The 17,587-nt window shown below is 39.9% G+C and overlaps 1 protein-coding gene across 1 annotated transcript in view; it reads left to right on the top strand.

Moving 5' to 3' along the window:
- The first annotated feature begins 471 nt into the window (after positions 1 to 471).
- The window catches only part of LOC132282977 (ubiquitin carboxyl-terminal hydrolase 9-like), a 59,580-nt gene continuing 42,464 nt past the window's right edge, over positions 472 to 17,587 (top strand). The window contains exons 1-2 of the mRNA XM_059784829.1: positions 472 to 1,286; positions 1,492 to 1,664. Coding sequence (XP_059640812.1) covers positions 1,513 to 1,664 — 152 coding nt within the window. The 5' untranslated portion in view covers positions 472 to 1,286; positions 1,492 to 1,512. The remainder of the gene's footprint in view (positions 1,287 to 1,491; positions 1,665 to 17,587) is intronic.

Genomic DNA, 17,587 nt, shown 5'->3' with positions numbered 1-17,587 from the left:
CCACTCAATGATACGTGGCAAGGCCTTATCATTTGCGATTGTACTATTAATTAGGGCTGCAACTTGGGCTAGCCCAGCCCAGCCCAGTCCCAACGCAGCCTCAACTAGAAACGGGTTGGGTTGGGTCAACCCGAATTATACTTAACATGGGTTATGATCATAACCCGAACCGAATATTTTCGGGCGGGTTGGGTCGAGTTGACGGGTTGAATTTTTTTTAATTTTTTTTTTTTTCGAAAATTTATATATATTATTTATATTATATTATATTATATATTAAAACAAAATATTTTTAGGGCAAATCACTTCAGCCTCCCCTATCGCCTCCATCTTCATTCTCTCTTAACCCCCCCCCTCCTCCTCTAACTGCGAATTACAAAATCTACAAGAATCAGAAGTTCAAAACCCATATATTTCAGTTTTATCTAACTGTGTGCAAGAATCAAAAGTTCAAAACCCAGATCGGCATATCATTTCAGATTGTTCTAAAAATCAAAACCCAGATCTTTCAGTTTCCATCTCCCGCTGTTCCAGTTCGGGTTCGCAAGCTTCAGCTGCTGTTTCTCTCTCTCTCTTTCCATCGCAAGCTTTAGATCTCTCTCTCTCTTTCCATCGCAAGCTCTCCAAGAATGTTCAAAAAATCAAAATCCAGATCTCTCTCTCTCTCCATCGTAAGCTTCAGCCGCTGACTGCTAAATTGTATGTATGGGCAGAGAGAGAAAGAGAAAGAAGAGTGAGAAAGAGGAGGAGGAGATAAAAAGAAGAAATAGATTTTTTTTTTTTTTTTTTTTTTCGAGTTTCGAGTTGGGTTCGGGTTGAGTCTGAGACTAACTCAAATATGTCTTGATTTTGACAAAACCCAACCCAAACATGAATCCGATTTGTGAATTATATGTCAAAATTTCAAAATCTCTGATCGGGGTTGGGCTGGGCTGGATTAGTCCGTGCAAGTTGCATCCATGCTATTAATAGAAGAAAATAATTACCATTTGTTTTGGCAGGCGAGAAATTTTTTGAAATATCGGAAGTTTTGGCTACTTATTTTTTTTTTAGGTAAAAAGTTTTGGCTACGCTGGATAAATAAACTTTCAATTTTCGTTGAAGGCTATAAAAAGTGGGTGTCAAGTTAGAGGACAGATCGTTGAAAAATACGGTAAAAGATTTCTCTCGTTCAATCACATTGGGATCAAAGCGTCCTGCAATCTAGGGTTCCCCAAATCCCCTCGCTCTAACACATTTCTTGACTGTCTCTCTTCTGTCTGTTGATCGTCTCCTGATCGAAGAAGGTTCGTCCAATCCTTCAAAAACTTTCATTGTTTTGATTTAACAATTCAATTAATTTTCTTAGACTTCTGCTTCATAGCCGAATTGGTCGCTAATTTGGGTTTATATGACTTGAATCCTAGAGATTAATTTGAAATCTTCAGCTTTTGTTTTGTTTTGTTTTTTTTTTCTTCTTTTTCTTAATTTATTTATATGTTCATTTAACAGGTGCATATAATAGCATCGGTAATGACGATTCCTGAACCGGGTTGTATGATGGAGAATGAAGCAATTGGATTGCCGTGCACACCGGAGGAAGAAAAACGGATCGTAACGGAGTTAGCCAGCAAGGCAGAGTCGAACTTAATTGAAGGCAACTTGTACTATGTCATTTCCAACAGGTAGTCAGAGTCATTCATAGTTTCAAATCCTATTAATTTATCGTATTGTACACCTATTGCGATCGCCTTGCATACTACTGTATCATAAATAAATTGCATTGCTATAGATTTTTTTGAATTGTATTGGCATGGAAATTTACTATTTTAGAATTTTGTTTTGTACTTTTCAATCATTGATGTTGACTGATCAAGTCCATAATGGTGTGGGGGTCATGCCTGTGCTCCTGGCTGTATTTACATTTAGAGTTTGGGTAGCAATTGAAGGATAAAACTGGGACATCGAGTTTAATTGATTTATGTTTTTAAGGAATCGTTATTTTTAAATGGCTTGTCAATTGAAGTTGCTATTATGACATATGACCATTAATTGCTATGTCATATTTACAAGTCACCCTAAATGTCTGCAGAAATCAAAATTCATTTTCCATTAGTTGTTCATTCACCAACCTTGGTTGAGGCATTCTTGTTATAGGTGGAATCATAGACCATGTCTTGGGTTTGCTTTCATGGTTAAGGTAATCGAGACTGTTTGAGCAACTCTTACATTTCTCTTTTTTATTTTTTTCCTCTGCTGAATGGGGCAATTTTATAAAAGAAACTAAAGAGATGAATTCTCCAACTGGAATCCTTAAAAAGGTAGCTGATTCCAAGGCAGAATCAACAGCCCAAGGAGATCAGCAAATCTGACAGGACCCCATGAACTCTAGAATTCCTCTCCTTCCAAATATTCCAAATGATAGAAACAAAAAAGCTTTTGATAAACTTGGATGTAACTGAAGTGCCAGTAAGTGAACTAAGAATCCATCCCACCATATTAGACATGGAAGTGAAAGAATCCATCCCACCATATCAGATATAGAAGTGAAAGTGGGAAGATTAATACCCACAACAAAAGACCACCATTTCCAAACAGTCCTAGTAAAATGACATTGAACAAACAAGTTGTCTATAGTATCTTTAGCATTCCAACAGTTATGACACACGAGGGGAGAGAGATACCTCTGTATTTTAGGACTGAGTAAGAAGGAACAGCCTTGTGAACAACAAGACATACAGTAATGGCCACTCTAGGCCTACAAACACTCCAAATAGCTTATGCAAACCAACTGTGTTGCCCCTCATTCTGCAATTAGCTTAGACAGACTTGGAAGAAAAATTGCCATACAGTAATGGCCACTCTAGGCCTACAAACACTCCAAATAGCTTATGCAAACCAACTGTGTTGCCCCTCATTCTGCAATTGGCTCAGACAGACTTGGAAGAAAAATTGCCAAATTTTCACACAATTCTGTTAGCACCATAAGTGATATTTTTTGTTTTGATCCATTCATTAGGAAACACAGCCGGGATACTCTATTGACCTTGCTGAATAAGGGAATTAACCATGTTAGACTTGTCTATATCGCAAGCTCTCCAGATTATAAGCCCATAAAACTGAATAAGAGAAACACCATTTTACCCATGGACCCTAGTGCAGATTAAAAGAACTGCCATCACCAATAGAAAAAGTAATATACTGCTTGATGAACTTCCTAACTTAGCATAGCTCTCCAAATAGATGAGTCAGTTTATTTTGGGGTGTAAAACTAGAAATTTGATTTTTCGGTGTATTTTTGCTTGAACCAAGCAATCTAGAGGGAATCCTTGTTTTGAGTGAAATCCCACACCTGAGAGCACTAAGGCTCCATTTGTTTCGACGTAAAATATTCTTTTTGAAAAATATTTTTCTTTTTCAGGTAAAATATTATTTTATTTTTACTTTGTTAGTGTTTGGCAAAGGTCTACATCGAGGTTGAGGTTGAGTCCATCGGGCGAAACATGTAAAATAACTTGCCGAAAATTGATGGATAAATAATTTTTGTTAAATTTTAATATTTTTTTTCTTCGTAAATATTTTATGACAACCAAACACCAGAAAATAAAAAAAATATTTTCTGAAAAATATTTTACGTCCAAACAAGTGGAGCCTAAGTAGCAAAATTAAGGACCGAGTAAGAAGGAATATTTAGCATTCCAACAGTTAATACCCACAACAAAAGACCACCATGTCCAAACAGTCCTAGCAAAATTGCATTGAACAAACAAGTTATCTATAGTATCTTTAGCATTCCAACAGTTATGACACACAGAGGGGTGAGAGATACCTCTGTATTTTAGGACTGAGCAAGAAGGAACAACCTTGTGAACAACAAGACATACAGTAATGGCCACTCTAGGCCTACAAACACTCCAAATAGCTTATGCAAACCAACTGTGTTGTCCCTCATTCTGCAATTGTCTCAGACAGACTTGGAAGAAAAATTGCCAAATTTCCACACAAAACCTTCTTCGTTCTTTTTAAAGCATACTTTATTCCGACTGATCACGTGCAACTTCTGCTTGTTCTCCTTGGCACCCCAAATAAAATTCTTCAGTTTTGAAGACATATTCTCAAGTGCCTCAGGAATATTAAAATCAAGTGAAGGATGTAAAGATAGACCTTACAAGCTCCTCCCTACCCGCCATAGATAAGTGCATACTTTTCCACACAGACAATCTAGAATCAACCTTATCCAATAAGGCACTGCAATGTCTACTTTTCAAGCCCTTGTCTAAAAGAGGCAACCCAAGATAAGTCACTGGTAGGGAACCCTGTTTGAATTGCATGATTCTAAGCAGACTCCCTCTTCCTTTGACAGCCGCAGATGGGAATATATTAGCCGTGTCTGTGCTAACCACCAAACCTAAAGCCTCATGGAATTCATGGAAGACATCCATAAGGACTCTAGCAGTACCCAAATGACCCTAAACAAAAACAAACTAATCATCTGCAAAAAGTGACTGATTCTGCATCCCCCCCTATCAACAGCTTTGTACAGCTTGATAGAACCCTCATCCACTCTAGCTTGAAGGGGTGATAGAGGACACCCCTGCCTAATATCCCTCTCAACAGCAAAGAGCCGAGCAGGCACCCCATTAACTAAAACTGAAAACGTGGCTGCAGAGACAGTTCCTTATCCAATGGATCCATTGATGACCAAAACCATAGTGAAAGGGCTAAAATGCCCATGAGAGAGATTACTACAGATATTTCTAGAAATGGGCCGAACGGTGAAACGTCAGCCCAAAAACAACAGTACTAGCTTGAGTCATCACGTCAGTTGGGCCAGCCAGTAAACATAAAAGGACCATTGACCCAGAAACACGAAGACCAAGGAAAGGGAATTAGGGCAATACAGTGGGAGTATAAATAGGAAGAAGAAAGGGTGAGAAAGGAAGAGTGTGTATGGCATGAAAACTTTCCGTTTATAGAGAAAGGGCATTTTGTGTACCTACACATAGTTTTCCAAAATCCCGAAGAGAAAACTCCAAGAGATTGAATCACATGCCTTCTTAAGGTTCCACCTTAAGAGCCATGGATGCATTGCCCTTTTTACTGGAAAACCCTTTCTGCAAGTCATGAATCAATATAATATTTCCTTGAATCTTCCTACCTTTTTATAAAGGCCATCTGCTCACCACCCACCAAATGGTGCAGGACTTCTTTGGAACTAAAGTTAAGAAAGTAGCAGTCATACCTTGAGGCACAGAATGTGAATTGTACCAACAATTCACAGCTGGAATATGATCATACTATATGATATGCCAGAACCTCTGATAGAACCTAGCAGGGAATCCTTGTGGGCCTGGAGCCTTATCAGGATGGAAGTTCATAACTACCTCTTTAATTTCTTCATCAGTGATTGACATATCTAAATCTCTTCTTTGATTTTTATCAAGTCTTCTTCTGGGCTGATGTAACCGTGTAGGAACATCTGTTGAGCCTGTGGAGGAGTACAACTTCTGATGAAAATCAACAAGCCAATCCTTTATGGTCTCTTGATCCCAAGTGGTTTCACCTTGCTCAGATTCCAAATGAATAATAAAATTTATGGTTCTCCTCTGATTAACCTTTTGGTGAAAAAATTTGGAGCACTGGACCCTAGACTTTTGTGCCCACACAACCTCTTCTTGACCCTGCCGTAACTCCTCCTCTTCTTTGGACTTGTTAACAACACTAAGAAGGTCTTCATGCATTGGATCACTAAGTAACTGCATCTGGGCCTTCTCCAACTGCTCTATAGCAGAGTTCAACTGATGAAACACACTACCTCTACCTTTGTTCCACTCCTTCACCGCCTGTTTAACCAACCTCAGTTTCTTCATGAAAGTATGGATAGGATTTCCTGTGCACTTCTCTTTCCAAACAGCAGCCACTAAACCTTCCACTTCATCTTCTTGGCACCAAATCTTCAGAAACCTAAAATGTTTAGGTCCCAAACTTGACCATCATACTTGACCACCATGGCAAAATGATCGGACAAAAAAGGGCCAGTAAGAAAGAAACAACTTAGAATCTGGAAAAACCTGCAACCACTGATGGTTTATTAATCCTCTTTCTAACCTTGAACAAATTCTTCTGCCAGTTTATCGGCCATTAGACCAAGTCCAGCCCCCAATACCTGCAGGCATATCATCAATACCAATAGATTGAAGGACAGAATTAAACTCATCCATCACCCTTTGAGGGATTCTCAACCCCGCAACTTTCCCTTCATGGAATCTCACCACATTCCAGTCACCCATAACTAGCCAAGGACTAGAAATAGTCCTAGCATGAATCTGCAAAGCCCTCCACAAATCCTCTCTCCCCCTAACTGTTGTAGCAGCATGCACTGCAGTAAAATAATTTTTTTTTGAAGATTGAAGGAAGCAAACCTCACACAATATGCCTTGGACATCCTCAAGCAATAAAATTCATCTTCACCTTTGTTGGATCCCAGCGACTCCAAATCCTCCCATTATAGTGAAAGTTGTAATTTGCCACTCATTGCCATCCCCTCAGCAGCTTGGAAGAAATTCTGTCGACCTTTCCTCGCTGAACTATGGTTTCCAAGTACACCAAATCAAGATTATGTTACCTGATCCATTAAGACCTCGGACATTCCAGCAACCAATCATTGAAGTTGTCAATTGAGCATTGATATTCGTTGGCTGCTTTTATTTTTATTTTTAATTAATTAATTATTTTTATAGTGGAGTGATAGGGCTTTATTATATTGTCAAACTAACCGCTCTGTCAGGGTTTTCGGAAATAACAGTTGCTTTGTGTGGTGCAATATTTCGTCCTGTCAGCAAACTGTTTTTTTGTTATACACTTCAAAATAATCCTGGACAGCCCGACACCCAGTCAACTAGATGGATCTATTGCTTAAGCTTACCTAGGAATTCTGACACCATCCCCCTACGGAATCTGACTTGGCAGCCTCAAAACAAATGAAAATTTCAACTGTGTTAGTTTATGAACTTTGAGACACTAGTGCTTGTAGGTGAGGCATGGCAAGTTGTAAAATTGTTTTGTTCTTGATAGGATTATGGTAGAAAACATCCTACTTTGTATTTTACCTTGCCGAGCCACCGTGAACTTATGCTAGGATTCTCGTAAGTTCAGTATTCTGCGTGAATGGGAACAGTGTCATCCTTTTGTACATATTATGTGCTTTGGAGGTCCATATTGAACTGGACTTTTTGTTGAACTAGTAAAGAAACTGAACTTCTGAAAGTAAATAAAGAATTTTATTTTTTCACTAATGAAGATAGTTGAATGCAAAAGGCTCTTGTAAGCCGCAAATTCTCATTAGCCATACTCCTAATTTATATTACACACTGAATATTACATACGTGGAAAGTAAATCAAATCACTGATCCTATGCCTCTAATAGGCAGATGATTTTTTTTTTTTGATAAGTAATAATTGAAATAAAAAGGCGTTCAAGAGGGGAACGCATCCCTTATTCAAAAGTGGAACTAGGGATTAAGATCCCAAAGAAGCCAAAAAAATAATTAAATCTTCAGAAGAAGAACATGACTTCCTCTTTACATAACTAAAAAGAGAGCGTATGATATGAAGTTTCAAAATCGCCGTGGACGATTATTTCCTTTGGAACAGTCTACTATTCCTCTCCTTCCAAATGCACCACCAAACAGAATGTGGTACAACTCTCAAATAATCGTGAATAGCGCTACTCACACGGCATCCTCTCCATAGACGAATCAAATCCTTAGGATAACGAGGCATAACCCAACGCATACCAAACAGACAAAAGATAAGATTCCAACAATCCCTCGTCATAGGACAATGCATGAGAATGTGAGCAACTGACTCACCATCTTGTTTGCACAGGTAACACCAGTTAACAAGACAATTGCCCCTTTTCTTTAGATTATCAATCGTAAGGATCTTACCCCAAACAACGGTCCAAACAAAGAATGCCACTCTAGTTGGAGCCATAGAACGCCAAATAGTCTTCCTGGGAAAATAAACAATATCGAAATTAGAAAGACATAAGAATAAGGAACGAACTTCAAAGCGACCATGGGAAAAGGGTATCCATGTCATATCATCACTACCTCAGCCAACTGCCTCCTGTCGATACAACAAATCCAGGAAAACACATACCTCGTCCACCTCCCAATCCTGAAAAGAGCGTCGAAAGTGCACGTCCCACGTAATCCCTCTGCTATCAAGTTGATAACAGTTGACTACATAGGCATGTCTATCATCTGCAATACTGTATAACCTGGGAAATAAACAAGATAAAGGCCGGTCTCCACACCAAAGATCCTCCCAAAAGTATACACATCTTCCATCACGAACTTTGAATCTGAGATGAGTAGAAAAAGTGTCCCATCCCTTATGAATTTCACACCCCAACTCCTCTCACGAGAGAAACCGGACGAGTAGACCAACTACCACTCTCTTCCCCATATCGGCATGAAACAAGCCTTCGCTAAGGGCGATACCTTTCCCTTCTGTACCTCTATAGCCATTTTCCCAAAAGAGCTTGAAGGGGACCAGTCTTTTAATACCAAGACCACCAAACTTCATTGGCTTGCAAACTTGTTCCCAATTGACAAGGTGATTACTTAAATTCATCACCTCTTCCACCCCAAAGGAAATCCCTTTGAATTTTTTCAATCCTATTAGCAACAGAGCATGGAACTTGGAGCATAGATAAAAAATATGTGGGAAGGCTCGATAAAGTGCTCTTTATAAGCGTAACTTTCCCTCCCTTAGACAAGTATTGCTTTTTCCATCTTGCTAATCTCTTCGCATACCTATCAATCACAGGGTCCTAACTCCCCACCTTTCTAGAGGAAACCCCTAAAGGCAAGCCCAAATACGGAATTGTAAAAGAACTCACCCTACACCTAAGGACTTCCGCTAAAGATGAAATATCTTGAACATCTCCAACCGGAACAAGCACACTTTTAGCCACATTAACCTTCAGACCAGAGACAGCCTGAAAACAGGCCAAAATGCAGCTCAGATATCTAAGTTGAGACACATTAGCATCATAGAAAACCAGGGTGCCATCCGCAAAAAGTAAATGAGAGACCTCCATCTGATGGACAGGATCTCTTCCCACCATAAAGCCCTTGATAAGAACAAGATCCTCTGCTCTTCGCATAAGTCTGCTTAATCCCTCCATAACAATAAGAAAGAGGAAAGATGACAGGGGATCTTCTTGTCTTAAACTCCGAGAACACCCAAAGAAACTAGTAGGAGACCCGTTCACTAGAATAGAGAATTTGACAGACGAAAGGCATGTCTCAATCCATTTCCTCCATTTACTTCCAAACCCTATTCTCTAAAGCAAATAAAGCAGGAAATTCCAATTCACATGATCATACGCTTTCTCAATGTCAAGTTTGCACAAGACTTCGGGAACACCACTTCTCAATCTGGAGTCCACACATTCACCTGCAATAAGAACTGAATCAAGAAATTTTTTTCCTCCAACAAAAGCATTCTGGGAGTCCGAAATAACCCCATCCATCACTCCCCTCAACCTAAGAGCAAGGACCTTAGCCATAAGCTTGTAGATACATCCCACTAAGCTGATAGGACGGAAGTCTTTAATGTCAGAAGCACCTCTCTTCTTAGGGATAAGGGCAATGAAAGTTGCATTTAGTTACTTCTCAAAGGCACCAGTAGAATAAAACTCCTGAAAAGTGCCCATCACATCGTTTTTCACAACTGCCTAACTTTCCAAAAGAAACCGCATAGTGAACCCATCTGTCCCCGGAGCTTTGTCCCCATTACAACTAGATAAGTCCTTTAGAACTTCTTCTTCAGTAAAAGGAATCTCAAGCCCTTCCCTATCGATCTCGGAAATGGCCTCGAAATGAAGACCATCAAGTTTAGGTCTCCAAGCAAGCGGTTCGGTATAAAGCTTCTAATAAAAAGAAGCAATCCCATTACGCACATCGTCCTCCTTCCACATCTCAACACCTTCCACCCGAATACGTCCTATATGATTACTTCTTTTATGAGCGTTAGTGAGTCTGTGAAAAAATTTTGTATTGCGATCTCCCTCTTTTAGCCAAAGAGCCTAGGATTTTTGTCGCAAAGATATCTACTCCATACTAGCAATCTCAGCAAAAGCTGCCTGACAAGAAACCCTTCTAGAACGCAGAAACTCCACATCCCCACTCGCCTCTTTTAGGCGATCAATCTCATAAAAATCAGCAAGGACTCTACTCTTCCTCCATTCCCAAAAACATCTTTATTCCACTTCTTAAGATTGAATTTGAGAGCCTTCAACTTTGTAGTTAACATGAAGCTAGATGAGCCTATGACAACAACTCCATCTCACCAAGACTGAACTTTCCCTTGGAAGTCCTCCGCTCTTAGCCACATATTCTCAAATCGAAACGGAGACCTTTGGGAACTCAAACCTCCACAATCTAAAACCAAAGGAACATGATCAAATATGACCCGTGCTAAAACTGCTTGAACGACATCCGGGAATTTCTCTTCCCATTCCCCAGAAATCAAGAAACGATCCAGCTTTGAAAAAGTGACTGGTCCCTGCCATTTGACCTAGGCTGCGCCTTCCATTGGTAAATCAATGAGAAGATGCTCGTCAATGAAATCAGAAAATTGATCCATTTCAGAAGACCTCCTACCTCCTGTGGACCTCTCTAATGGGAATCTAACAGAATTGAAATCCCCACCCAAACACCAAGGAAGAGACCACATTTCTTGAGCATGATTAAGCTCCTCCCAGAAAAAGGCCAATCAATATCAACAACTGGTCATAGACCCTAGTGAAAACCCAACTAAAATTGTCCTCTTCCAGTTTGAACTTGCAAGACACTAAGAATCTCCCCACCCACTCATCCAACCGAGACACCCATCTACAATCCCACTTAACTAAGATACCGCCCGAAGTACCTATAGCATTCAAGACCTCCCATTTTACATACCTTCCTCCCCACAAACTCCTAACCACCCATCGGAAATGGATGCCAACTTTGTTTCTTGCAAACAAACAACTTGGCCCCCCTCTTCATCAAAGCAACCTTTACCACCTTCCTTTTATTCGGGTCGTTGAGACCACAAACATTCCAAGAAATAATTCGTAGCTTCATTAAAAACCAGATAAGATGATCTCCCCTCCTCCTTTCTTCGCGCTCCGACTCCTATATTTTCTCCCAATACAGATAAAATCCCTCAATCTAGAGCGAAGATATCAACTAAGCCCAGCTTGCCAATACCAGAGTGAAGAGCAGATTGTCTTACTGACTTTGTGAACATATCGGCAAGTTGATTAGTAGAAGAAACAAAGTAAGTATGGATAACTCCACAACGCACTTTCTACTTGAGAAAGTGAATATCAACCTCAATATGCTTTGTCCTCTCATGAAGAATTGAGTCAGATGCAAGCATAATAGTAGACCGGTTATCACAGAAGAGTGTTGATGAACTATATATAGGGAATCCTAGCTTAGTTAATAGGGAACGAAGCCAGAGGATCTCACAAGTGCCCTGAGCTATGGCACGATACTCTGCCTGTGCAGAAGAACTTGACACAACACTTTGTTTCTTACTTTTTCAGGAAATTAAATTGCCCAGTTAAAAGTACAGAAACCTGAAGTAGAGGGACGGTCAGTCAGAGATCTAGCATAATCAACATCGGTGTAGCATGAGATAAGAGGTTGTGGTGTGGATCTGTAGAATAGACCAAGTACTGGGCAGGACTTAAGGTACCGAAGAATTCGGTATACTGCAATTAAGTGTGAGGTCCGAGGAGCATGCATGAACTGACTCACAACACAAACTGCAAATGTGTGATCAGGCCTAGTGTTTGTTAGATAAATTAAGTGGTCAACAAGGCGCTGATAAGCAGACAGATCTGGAAAAAGGTCTCCAGACTCAGCATGAAGACGACGCGTTGAATCCATAGGAGAGGAAGTAGGACGACACCCAAGTATACCAGTGTCGTGTAGGAGGTCTAGTGCATACTTACACGGAGAGAGCGAAATGCCATGCCTAGAGCGCGTAACCTCAATACCAAAAAAAAATCGAAGAAGACCTAAGTCTTTAACCTCAAAAGCTTACATAAGGTCTATCTTTACCTTGTCAATGAAAGGTGCATAATTTCCTATGATGATTGTCATAAACATATACTAAGATAATTGCACAACGATTTTTTGGCTATGACGGAAGAAGCAAGTGTGATCTGAGTGACATCGAGTGAACCCATAGAAATAACTACATCACTGAATCGGCGAAACCATGCCCAAGCTGATTGCTTCAGTCTATATAAGGATTTTAGAAGGCGACACACTTTCCCAGAATACTCCCCCTGAATCCGAAAACTGGGAGGAGGATCCATATAAATTTCTTCTGTCACATCCCTGTGAAGAAAGGCGTTCTTCACATCTAATTGGTGAATAGGCTAAGAGTAGCAAGCCGCTAAGGAAATAAGAAGGCGGATAGTAGTCAGCTTGGCGCCCGAAGCAAAAGTGGCATTAAAGTCCTTCCTCAGAGTTTGTGTAAAGCCCTTCGCGGCAAACCTAGCTTAATGAGGATCCGATTCTACGTTATGTTTCGGGCAAGAATAGAGAGGAATATTTGTTCTAGTTCTATTTCCCAGCCGTGCTATGACTTGAACTCCTTAATATCCAGAATAGCAGAATAGCTATGCTGAGAATCATTCATCTTTGCCGCGTAAGTTCTTATAGGATAAGCCTCGGTCGACCTCTTCCCGACATTGGTAATCATGGGTGACAAACTTATATATCACAATGACTAACCAGTTGACCCCCTTACTAGTTGTATTCTAGGAGTTGGTTAGCTTGGTTCCGATGAAACCAATGAAATGACATACATCTTATATTCCTACTAATGTAATTTCCATTACTGATGGACAAATATTTTTATCCGCCGATCTATTTAATGCTGGAATCAGGCCTGCTATTAATGTGGGTGAGCTCTTGAGGAAGATCAGCCTGTTATCCCTAGAGTAACTTTTATCCGTTGAGCGACGGCCCTTCCACTCGGCACCGTCGGATCACTAAGGCCAACTTTCGTCCCTGCTCGACGGGTGGTAAAATGAAATAGTTGAATAATTGAAAAATGAGATTATTCAGGAATACACATTGAATGCTGAGATTACGCATTGAATTTCTAGTAGTCGATCCATAATAAAAAAAGTGTTTGTGATTGTTCCAGAAGAAATGAAACAAAAGATACGGTAGAGCTAGGACAGTTATTGTTTGATGTCTACCCAATGCTAGATGCAGAGGCGCATGCTTTGGCTTTACTCACGTCAGTGGCATATTTCTATGTAGGTCTTGCCAAAAAAGGATTAGGTTATTTTGGGAAATATATTCAACCAACTCTAATCCTTTTACCCATTAACATCTTAGAAGATTTCATAAAACTGTTATCACTTAGTTTTCGACTTTTCGGGAATATATTAGCTGATGAATTAGTAGTTGTTGTTCTTGTTTCTTTAGTACCTTCAGTGGTTCCTATACCTGTCATGTTCCTTGGATTATTTACGAGTGGTATTCAAGCTCTTATTTTTGCAACTTTAGCCGCGGCTTATATAGGTGAATCCATGGAGGGTCATCATTGACTAGTTTTCAAATATAGTCATTTTTAGGTTTATACTTGACTGTAAATACCCATTTACAGCCCACAGTTTGCTCTTCTTGTGGTAAAGTAACAAGCTCCCACGTCTTATTTTTCTGCAAGGTATCCATCTCAATAGCCATGGCTGTTATCCAATGTGGGTCTTGCAAAGCCTTAGATACAGTTCAAGGGATGGAAATAGCCGAGGTGGCAGGTAGGCTCGGTAATTATGCGAAAGTCCCTGAGAAGAAACAAACTAGGCAATAGGATTATTAGTCACACAAGTCCTTTTACCTTTGCGGAGTGCAATAGGCAAATTAGAATCAGAAGTTGGCAAAGCAGGATCTACAACAGTAGGCAAGGTAGGATCTGAAGTAGAATTGAGAATAACAGGGTTAAGATTACCTGTACCAAAAGAGGACAGTGGCAGGGTAGCAAGAGGGGGATCTCGTGGGCGATGAGTGTATACGCGAAGTTCGGGCTGAGCTATAGGAGGAGATGTTGAGGATAGAACTGGTGCAGGTTGAGCCAGAGGTGAGAAAGTCACTGATGGAGTAAAAGAAGAGGGAACATGCAAAACAGATGTGTCATGCCAAAGAAGGGAACATCTTCGAAAAAAGTGACATCAAGAGAATGAAATATCCGACGAGTGCTAGGGTCATAACAAGTTAACAACGGTACCCTCTCAACATAGTCGAATTACCAAAAAAACGCAACAAATAGCTTTATCATCAAGCTTCGTACGTCACCGGTCTTGAACAAAACATGTACATCCAAAAACCACGAGGAGTTGGAGATGTCCCAAAGATGTACAACCCGTCCCTCTCATACACCTTGCCAAAAATCCGCTTCGTAGCTAGGCCCTGAAAATACAGTGATCAGGAAAGAAAGTCACTGAGCAAGCCAAGGAATGAGTTAAGCGGCTAACAAATAGTAAGTTAAAGGAAAGGTTAGGAGCATGAAGAACAGACTGTAAAGATAAATCAGGAGATAAAGGGACAATACCTTTACTAATGATCGGTGTAAACGAATCATCAGCAAGGCGTACTTGCCCAGAGGATGATTCCATATCCGAAAAATATCGAGACTCACCAGTAATGTGATCGGAAGCACCAGAATCTAGGACCCAAGTTAGAGGAACAATACCAAACTGAGAGGCATGGAATGCAGATTGGGTACCTGAGTGAGCTACAGTTGATATAGCCGAAGGGATGGTACTTAAGTGAGCTGCAGTAGATGTAGCTGAAAGGAGAGCAGCTTGTGATAAATGATCTCGGATAGTAGACCCAATTTGTGTATGCAACTGATGCATATCAATACATCCAGGTGGAGGAGCAGGTGACTTATGGACACCAAAAGACTCGGCAATAGCAGCAATAGGAGTTGTAGTGCGGCTAGATCTAAAGTGTGGGTAGAGCTGGAAGCACTGTTCCTTAGGATAACTAATTTTACCTTAGTGTGCACAGATGGTAGAACTACCCTGTCCACGGTTATTGCCACTGCCACTGCTGCGATTACTAGATGGTCTAGAAGAAGTGACTAATGCCATCTGATCAGTTTTAGGTGCAGGAAGTGTAGTAGGAGCCATCGAAGGTGTAACCTGACATTGACGATCAACCCCATCAATAATAGCAAAAGCCTAAAAAAAAGAGGGTAGAGGTGTAGTATTAAGAGTTTAAGCGCGAAGGGCCTCAAATTCTGGACGGAGTCCCATAAGAAACTGTGAATAAAACCATAGTAATCCTTTAGGCTTGGGAACTGTGCCCATAGGATGCGTTATCCTTAAATCTCAACATATTCCATTTCTCAAATTGTGATGATATAGAATCAAATCGCAGATTCTTACCAAATTGCGGATTGTAAACACTACTGTCTGCAAGTCACACGGGCTAGAGAAGTCTTCCAAGTGAGCAGCTCTGTCTGCAAGAGTGAAACTCGGCAGGACAATTCGTCAACAACTTGTATTGACCCTTGAGGAAGTCGACAGAGTATGAAAAGAGGTTGGACGAATTGTTAACAACACATAATGACCGAGCCGGTCGTCGGTTTAGAGACCCCTCTACTGCATGAAGCGATGGAGGGAAGAAATACTCCCAAAGGGGTTTGGTTTGCTTGGGTGTGGTCTAGTTGTTGATTACTGAAAAATTTAAAGAATACAAAAAGGGAAGAGGATGAACCAAGAGAAGATGAAGTAGAGATCAAGCAGTGGAGTGTGTGTCGTGTTCTTGGCTTTGATACCAAGTTGAATGTAAAATGCTCTTGTAAGCCACAAATTCTCATCGCTAGCCATACTCCTAATCTATGAAGCACGGACATGGACACGGGTATGACATGACACGGATATAGCGACACGAGAAATTTTAAAAAAATAGGACACAGACACGGAGACGGTGGGGATACGGATATAAAATAATAATATATATATATTCAAAATCCACAATACCATAAATCTAACCTCCCCAAAGAAATAATGCAATAAAAGAAATACTTCAATTAATTAAGAACAAAGCAGATCTATCAACAACTTTACAGTTTACAGTGTACATTTTACACATCCACAAATATAATCGTTCTGATTTCTCTCTGTTTTTCTTGCTACGGTCTAAAAGTTTATTTAATTCGAGTACTGAGATGAATGAATCAAATAAAAAAATAAATCTAATGGAATCATAAAATTTAATAAAAGTAGAAGTTTAGAATCTCAGACAAAAGAGTCAAAAGAGTTAAACTTCTAAAATTACATTAGGTACCCCATTTTTCTTAAAAAAAAATTACAAAATATACCCCGCCGTGTCCAGTACGTGTCCCCGTCGTGTCCGGTAAGTGTCCTCCGCGTGTCCCAGCCTTGTCCACCCCGTGTCCAATAAAAAATAATTTCTGTACACTTCACAGAAGTGTCGGACACGTGTCCGAGCCTCGGACATGTGTGTCTGTGTTGGACACGTGTCTGATACTTGTACGGACCCCTGGGAGGATTGCCCGTGCTACATAGCTCCTAATTTATATTACACACTGTTACATAAGTGGAAAGTAAATCAAATCACTGATCATATGCCTCTAATAAGCAGATGATGAAAATGGTGGATAAAATCAATTTAAGATTTAGATCAAATCTAATCCCTAAAATACTCCCAATACAGACCAAATCCCTATATTTTCTCCCAATAAAGATTATTTAGATGAAAAAGATATGCAAGGTATAGAGGATAGTATTTATAAGAAACTTCGACATAGAGGGAGATATAGAGGAAGATGTGTTCTTTTAATTAAAAGTGAAAACTGGGGAAGAAAAGAAGAGACTTAACCAAGTGCATATATTATACAAATAACAAAGGTGCTTCAAGTTTTTGGAGAGATGTAAAGTTGTTGGTTTTCGAGGTTTGAAACCCAAAGAAATCTCTTTGTTTCACTTAGTGAATAATAATCTCTCTTTTGATTTTTTGAATTGAATAATGGATGTCTTCCTACATCACATAAAGTAGCATTTGTAGTTAAGCTAGGAGGTTAGTGATGGTTTGATTGAGAAAAGACCATTATTGTTGCCACTCCAATTGTTTACCTGGCTGTCACATGACTAAGGCATGATTTGTAACAGATCTCTACCCAAAATCAATAAAGTACATCTTTTTGTTAAATTGACTCGATGTTCCTGTAAGCCTTTTCATGTGTATGCTTCTGCTTTAATCTTATCTGAGCTTGGGAACTAGAGCATAACTAATGTTGGGACTATGGTACTGTTAGCAAATACTATAAGATTGGAAGAATGAGGACATACCAGTCATATTGTCTGAAGCACCAGAATCAATGATCCATGGTGTCGAAGATGTAGATACGCTATGTGCAGACGTAATAGTACCCGAGTGGGCATAAGTGGAAGTTGGCTAAGATGATGCCTCCATTTGTTTGAAGAATTGTTTGAACTTGTCCAAATCAGCTTGAGTCAAGGTAACTCTGGCAGAAGATGTAGAGGCAGAGT

This window comes from Cornus florida, unplaced genomic scaffold (genome assembly GCF_030987335.1).
Source record: "Cornus florida cultivar Cherokee Brave unplaced genomic scaffold, ASM3098733v1 CherokeeBrave_3.0.0_Hap2_Chr11, whole genome shotgun sequence".
NCBI classification, from domain to species: domain Eukaryota; kingdom Viridiplantae; phylum Streptophyta; class Magnoliopsida; order Cornales; family Cornaceae; genus Cornus; species Cornus florida.
The sequence above is the reverse complement of the archived record's forward strand: the minus strand, read 5'-3'. Positions and strand labels throughout refer to the sequence as shown.